Below are 7,921 nucleotides of genomic sequence, written 5' to 3'. Positions count from 1 at the left end.
GACAGCAACATCCTTTGACTTACCATTGAGTTTACCCAATAGGGAACCCTAGCAAGAGATCTGGAAGTAGGAAGGCAGGGAGGGAAGGGGAGAGGAGTGACAGATGGAAAGGCGAGAGGAAGAAAAGTAACATCTCAGTATTAGTCCCTTAGATCCTTCCAAGCAGTTATCATGGGTAGACTGTGTCCAATCCGTAAGCCAAATGTCTTAGCTCCTATAAACAGCCTTCTCCAAATAGCCACCCCTGTCTGTCACTCAGGCAATCACTGTCTCCTCTTATCACCTATCTCCAAAGTTAGTAAGAGAATATTGCCATTATACTTTCCCAAGGTATGGCATGAACTCTTGTAGTTGCACTACACCTTACCAAAGCTTTGTAAATAGTCCCTACTAAACTCTCCACATGTTGTAATTTGACTGTGACCTCTATTCCTTGCTAGAATTCAAGTTAGTAAGGTTGACACAGCCTGAATTTGTAACACCATGTACTTCTATCCATGCACATGCCCTTAAGTTCCAGAAGAGTACAGGAGTGATAGGATTCTCAGTTGTAAGGAATTTGGGAATTCTCTCAATGAGTAATTAAGCAACAGTATTCAAGGAACTAGGGTGTTGCTGTGCAGACTTAGAAGCCTTGCTTTTGTGAAGCCCTTAGCCAAATACAATTGTCTAGATCAGGCTGCTGAACAAGCACAGGAATTTTATAAATACTGACAGAGTTTTTTTCCTGTAAATTTTGCTAACTGTGGTTTGTGTGCTATTAACATAAGAATCTAAATACTCTGTCAATTCTCACCATGTTCCTTCTGCTTGATATTTCAGATACAGTTTCTTAGAAAGAAAGTTCAAAGAAAAAAGAAATAGGATAGAAATAAGGATAACTAAACTCTATTAAATACACCACGTTTTTTATCTCTCTAGGGTATGGGGCAATTTGCTATGTACCTAGGTTCCTACCTTCAGGCATCCCTTAGCGCAGTGGAGTAGACAGATTGTTATACGGTATAAAAGAGAGAAAATTGTATTTTCCTTTGAGTAGTAAAAGTAGTCTTAATGGCTTGACAGAGAGAGAAAGACAAATCTGAAAGGATCCAATCAGGTGTATTAATAAAAGAATAGGAATTACAGAAAGAATAACAGTGTCAAGGATAAGGAGGCATTAAAAAAAAAAAAACAGGGCCAGGCGCGGTGGCTCATGCCTGTAATTCCAGCACTTTGGGAGGCGGAGGCGGGCAGATCACCTGAGATCGGGAGTTCAAGACCAGCCCGACCAACATAGAGAAACCCCATCTCTACTAAAAATACAAATAACTTAGCTGGGCATGGTGGAGCATGCCTGTAATCTCAGCTACTCAGGAGGCTGAGGCAGGAGAATCACTTGAACCTGGGAGGCGGAGGTTGTGGTGAGCCAAGATCGCACCATTGCACTCCAGCCTGGGCAACTCGGTCCCAAAAAATAAAAATAAATAAATAAATAAATAAATAAATAAATAAATAAATAAAACAATTGGAATGTAAAAGAAATCTGTAATCTCAGCACTTTGACAGGCTGAGACAGGATGATCACTTGAGGCCAGAAGTTCAAGTTCTGCCTGGGCAACATAGCAAGACTCCACTTCTTTAAAAAAAGAAAAAAAAGAAAGAAAGAAAATATATTATTTGTGGTCCTAATATGCTCGTTTCAAAAAAGAGCATATTAGGACCACAAAAACATGAGAAACCTAATTAAACATACATGTAGGCCCAGACCAAGTTAAAGTCAAAAACAACTTTTTTGAAAGGACTAGATAAATTAGTAAAACTCGAAAAGGCTGAACAATGGGAAATAAAAGAAAGCAGAAATTGGAAAAAGGGGACAGAAGATAAAATAGGGACAGAAATAAAATTTTTCTATAGGCATTAAAAAGATCAAAAAATACTATTAAAAATTGTATCTAATAAATTATGTAATTTATGTGAAATGAACAAGTTAGCTTTTTCACAACGGGTTTGCCACCAGAACACAGGTGTCGTGAAAACTACCCCTAAAAGCCAAAATGGGAAAAGAAAGGACTCATATCAACATTGTCGTCATTGGACACGTAGATTCGGGCAAGTCCACCACTTCTGGCCATCTGATCTACAAATGCGGTGGCATCGACAAAAGAACCATTGAAAAATTGGAGAAAGAGGCTGCTGAGATGGGAAAGGGCTCCTTCAAGTATGCCTGGGTCTTGGATAAACTGAAAGCTGAGCGTGAACGTGGTATCACCATTGATATCTCCTTGTGGAAATTTGAGACCAGCAAGTACTATGTGACTATCATTGATGCCCCAGGACACAGAGACTTCATCAAAAACATGATTACAGGGATATCTCAGGCTGATTGTGCTGTCCTAATTGTTGCTGCTGGTGTCAGTGAATTTGAAGCTGGTATCTCCAAGAATGGGCAGACCCGAGAGCATGCCCTTCTGGCATATACACTGGGTGTGAAACAACTAATTGTTGGTGTTAACAAAATGGATTCCACTGAGCCACCCTGCAGCCAGAAGAGATGTGAGGACATTGTTAAGGAAATCAGCGCTTACATTAAGAAAATTGGCTACAACCCCGACACAGTAGCATTTGTGCCAATTTCTGGTTGGAATGGTGACAACATGCTGGAGCCAAGTGCCGACATGCCTTGGTTCAAGGGATGGAAAGTCACCCATAAGAATGGCAATGCCAGTGGAACCATGCTGCTTGAGGCTCTGGACTGCATCCTACCACCAACTCGTCCAACTGACAAGCCCTTGCGCCTGCCTCTCCAGGATGTCTACAAAATTGGTGGTATTGGTACTGTTCTTGTTGGCCGAGTGGAGACTGGTATTCTCAAACCTGGTATGGTGGTCACCTTTGCTCCAGTCAACGTTACAACAGAAGTAAAATCTGTCGAAATGCACCATGAAGCTTTGAGTGAAGCTCTTCCTGGGGACAATGTGGGCTTCAATGTCAAGAATGTGTCTGTCAAGGATGTTCGTCGTGGCAACGTTGCTGGTGACAGCAAAAATGACCCACCAATGGAAGCAGCTGGCTTCACTGTTCAGGTGATTATCCTGAACCATCCAGGCCAAATAAGCTCTGGCTATGCACCTGTATTGGATTGCCACACAGCTCACATTGCATGCAAGTTCGCTGAGCTGAAGGAAAAGATTGATCGCCGTTCTGGTAAAAAGCTGGAAGATGGCCCTAAATTCTTGAAGTCTGGTGATGCTGCCATTGCTGATATGGTTCCTGGCAAGCCCATGTGTGTTGAGAGCTTCTCAGACTATCCACCTTTGGGTCGCTTTGCTGTTCGTGATATGAGACAGACACTTGCGGTGGGTGTCATCAAAGCAGTGGACAAGAAGGCTGCTGGAGCTGGCAAGGTCACCAAGTCTGCCCAGAAAGCTCAGAAGGCTAAATGAATATTATCCCTAATACCTGCCACCCCACTCTTAATCAGTGGTGGAAGAACGGTCTCAGAACTGTTTGTTTCAATTGGCCATTTAAGTTTAGTAGTAAAAGACTGGTTAATTATAATAATGCAACATAAAACCTTCAGAAGTAAAGGAGACTGTTTTGTGGACCACTTTGGTTTTCTTTTTTGCATGTAGCAGTTTTAAGTTATTAGTTTTTAAAATCAGTACTTTTTAAATGGAAACAACTTGACCAAAAATTTGTCACAGAATTTTGAGACCCATTAAAAAAGTTTAATGAGAAAAAAAAAGAAATGAACAAGTTACTTGAAAATATAATTTATAAAAATGATACAAAAATAAGTAGAACACCTGAATTGTCTAATTCTATTAAAGAAATTTATTTTATACTGGAAAAATCTTCCCACAGGGAAATCTCCAAGCCAAGAGAGATTTACTGGGGATATTTCTAGGCAGTTAAAGAAGAAATAACACTAACTTTACACAAATTCCTCAAGAAATATTTTTAAAAGAAGGGTACAGTTTCCAACTTATTTTATAAGTTCCTCATAGCTTTGATAACAGAACTGAACAAAGATATGACAAAAAAGGAAACTGACAGGCCAATAGCTCTCATAAAGAAAGATACACAATCTTAAAATTGTCAAAGTAAAACCAGTGATCTAAAAGATAATATATCATATCCAAGTGGTTTCATTTGAAAAATGAAGTTTATTTACAAATACTCAAAAATCAATTAATTTAAATTTCTATAATAAAACAAAAAGGAAAAAAATTACATGATAATTTCATTAGATTCAGGAAAAGCATTTGATGAAATGGAACACATATTTATGCTTTAAAAAATAACTTTTAGGAAATAAGAAATGCGAAGGAACTTTCTTACTCTGACAAAATCTATGTCTAAAAAGACTTAAACAAATATTCTACTTAATGGTAAAAGACTGAAAGCAATTACCTTGAGATACTGAATGAGTCAAGGATACAATTGTCTAAATGTAAGTGCAATGAGACATGAAAAAAATAAGAGCTTAAAGATAAGTAAAAAATCTTTCATTCAGAAGTTACACAATATTGAACATAGAAATTCAAAAATAATCTTCATAAGTAAACTATTAGACATATTAGGTAAAATTAGTAGAGTAAATATATAAACACTATATTTCTGCATACTAGCTAAAAAAGAAAATAAATTTTAGTGGTAATATTAATAATAGTATCAGAAACACAATATTTATAAAAATAAATTCAACTAAATTATGTAAGACCTCTACACATAAAATTACAAAGCATTGTTGAGAGAAATTTTAAAAGCCCGAAATAAATAAAGGGATATACCATGGTCATTGATTAGAAGTTTCGGTGTTGTAGAGATGTTAGTCCTTCCTAGATTGATTCAGTTCAATCCTAATCAAATTTTCAGCATGTTTTTGTGTTAGAATGTAGGAAAATTCAACATATTAATTCTTAAATATATATGAAACTTCAAAGGGCTAAGAAAATCAGGAAAATTTTGTTTGTTTGTTTTGAGGCAGGGTCTCACTCTGTCGCCAAGGCTGGAGTGCAGTGGCGTGGTCACGGCTGACCGTAACCCTGACCTCCCATGCTCAGGTGATCCTCTTACCTCAGTCTCCCAGGTGGCTGGGACTACAGGGGCATGCTACTGTGCCTGATTTATTTTTGTATTTTTTGTAGAGACAGGGTTTTACTATGTTGGAGACCACAGTGGTCTCCAACTCTTGGGCTCAAGCAATCTGCCTGCCTTGGTCTACCAAATTGCCAAGTGTGAGCCACAGTGCCCAGCCCCAGGACAATTTTGAAGCAAAAAAAGATTTATTATAACGTTACAACAATTAAGATAATATGATGTATAAACACGATAATCAATTAATCCAGTGAAACAGTACTGAGTCCCAAATGGAATCACATGTTTGCAGTTCACTGAAAGCTGGCAAAGCTGATACTACAATCCAGTGAATAAGGAACACTCTTCCCAGGCATGGTGGCTCATGTCTGTAATCACAGCACTTTGGGAGGCCAAAGCAGGTGGATCACCTTAAGTCAGGTGTTTGAGACCAGCCTGGCCAACATGGCGAAATCCTGTCCCTACTAAAAATACAAAAATTAGCTGGGCGTGGTGGTGCTGCCTGTAATCCCAGCTACTCAGCCAGCTGAGGCAGGAGAATCACTTGAACCCAGAAGGCAGAGGTTGCAGTGAGCTGAGATCATGCCACTGCACTCCAGCCTGGGCGACAGAGTGAGACTCCACCTCAAAAAAAAAAAAAAAAAAAACTCTTTATACTAAGTTGTGGTAGGTCATATGAGATTGGGTATTTATATAAAAATATTTATCTATCTTAACCCCATGCTTATACTACCACAAAAGTCAATAGCAGATGATCGCAGACACAAATGGAAGGCTAAAATACAAACACTTCTGGAAAATAATATAAGATAATATTTTATGATGTTGAGGTAGGCAAAGATTTCTTAAACAGAACATAAAAAGTGCTACTCAAAAAGGAAGACTGATACATTACATTTAAGTTTAGAACATTCATTTATTAAATGCACTAGAAGAGAAGAAAAATTCAAGTCGTAGAATGGGAGAAGGTATTTCCAAAACATATATCCAACAAATAACTCATACCTGGAATATATTTTTTGAAAACTGCTACTTGTCAATAAAGCAAATACAGACAAACCAATATAAAAATAAGCAAAACATTTCAAAAAATGATATGCAAATAGCAGTAAGTATGTGACAAGATACTCCACTTTGACAGTTATCAAGGAAATGAAAATTAAAACCACTATGAAGTACCTCTATATTCTTACCAGAATAACTAAAATAAAAGGGACTGATTTATCAAGGATTTGGAGGAACTGGCGCTCCCATAAACTGCTGGTGGGTGTGCTAATTGACAGAACCACCTTGGAAACAGGTACCATCAACTAAAGTCAATCACATATATAGCTTGCAATTCAGTAATTCTAGTTTTAGGGATTTACTCCTGAAAAATAGATGCATATGTGCAGAATAGATATATAACAGTGTTCCTAGCAGCACCATTCATAATAGTCAAAACTTGCAAACAATTCAGAGTATTCATTGGCAGTAGAATCGATAAATAAATTGTAGTATTGGCCGGGCATGGTGGCTCACACTTGTAATCTCAGCACTTTGGGTAACCTAGGCGGGCAGATCACCTAAGGTCAAGAGTTCAGGACCAGCCCGGCCAACACCGTGAAACTCCGTCTCTACCAAAAATACAAAAAATTAGCAGAGCATGGTGGTGCATGCCTGTAATCCTAGCTACTCAGGAGGCTGAAGTAGGAGAATCACTTGAACCTGGAAGGTGGAGGTTGCAGTGAGCCGAGATCATGCCACTGCGCTCCAGCCTGGGCAACAGACTCTGTCTCAAAAAAAATGTGGTATAATCATACAATCATGTACTAGAAAGCAATGAAAATATATGAAATATTGCCGCAAGTTTTCCTTGAGTGGCTGAATTTGATTTAGGTTCTTGTCTCCTCCTATGTTTATCACCCTGTGTATGCTACCATAATAGAACCTGTTAAAATAGACACTTTAGTAGTCACTGGTCCACCAGCTATATTCTAGGATAAGCTGCAAACAATTTTTTTTGTGGTCAAGAGCTTTATCTTATATGACTTTGTATTTATAGAGTCAAACTTAGCCAGTGCTCAATGAATTATTATTGAGTAAATGAGTAACCAGATAAATTTTTAAAAAAGAAATATTGCCTCATGCACTAACATGATTAATTTTAATTATAATATTATGTTTTACAAACATAAGATTGAGCAAAGAAGTCAGAAACCAAAAAGAGCATTGTATTATTTAATTATATTAAGTTCAAAAAACCGGCAAAACTAATCTATGTGGATGAAAGTCAGTATAGTAGATTTTTTGGAGCAGTGATTGGGAAAGTGTATAAGGAGTGCCTCTGTTGTGATGGTCATAGATTATTTCACGATCTAGATAGTTTTAAATAAACATGTACATATTGTGACAATTCACTAAGCTGATGATTTATTCAGTTTACCGTGTGCAAATATTTTTGAATAGATGAGTAATTAATTTATCTATTAAATAGAATAGATAAATGAATCAATTAATATGTAAATAAAGAATTGGCTCAGCCAAAAAAGAGCCAATTGTAAATATTATGATAAAATCAAGAGATGAGTGAATTTCAAGAATGAGTGGACGGTTAACAGTGCCTATTGCTGAAAAGTTAAAAGGCAGTTTTTTTAAGGACACTGTCTGTGATAATGAGGAGGATGTTGCCTCTCTCTGGATATGCATCAGTTTTGAGGGGTTCCAGATTTAGGATGAGATGGTCTCACTCTCACACTACTGATTGCTGGTCTAAAGGGGGTGACAGTGTTTATGATAAAGAGGTTTATTGGTACTGTTAAGTGTTTGGGTTTTGGATTTGGGGCAGGGGGTTTCTCTG

The 7,921-nt window shown here is 37.7% G+C and overlaps 1 protein-coding gene across 1 annotated transcript; it reads left to right on the top strand.

Moving 5' to 3' along the window:
• The first annotated feature begins 1,980 nt into the window (after positions 1-1,980).
• Positions 1,981-3,526, top strand: LOC109028379 (elongation factor 1-alpha 1-like). Its single transcript, XM_055373472.2, has one exon. The coding sequence runs from the start codon at positions 2,037-2,039 to the stop codon at positions 3,423-3,425; it is 1,389 nt and encodes a 462-aa protein (XP_055229447.2). The 5' UTR covers positions 1,981-2,036; the 3' UTR covers positions 3,426-3,526.
• Positions 3,527-7,921: the final 4,395 nt, after the last annotated feature.

This window comes from Gorilla gorilla, chromosome 1 (genome assembly GCF_029281585.2).
Source record: "Gorilla gorilla gorilla isolate KB3781 chromosome 1, NHGRI_mGorGor1-v2.1_pri, whole genome shotgun sequence".
In the NCBI taxonomy this organism is placed as follows: domain Eukaryota; kingdom Metazoa; phylum Chordata; class Mammalia; order Primates; family Hominidae; genus Gorilla; species Gorilla gorilla.
The sequence above is the reverse complement of the archived record's forward strand: the minus strand, read 5'-3'. Positions and strand labels throughout refer to the sequence as shown.

Bases quoted from the DNA above. Each gene is read 5' to 3' on its own strand.
- LOC109028379 (XM_055373472.2), top strand. From the start codon at position 2,037: ATGGGAAAAGAAAGGACTCATATCAACATTGTCGTCATTGGACACGTA.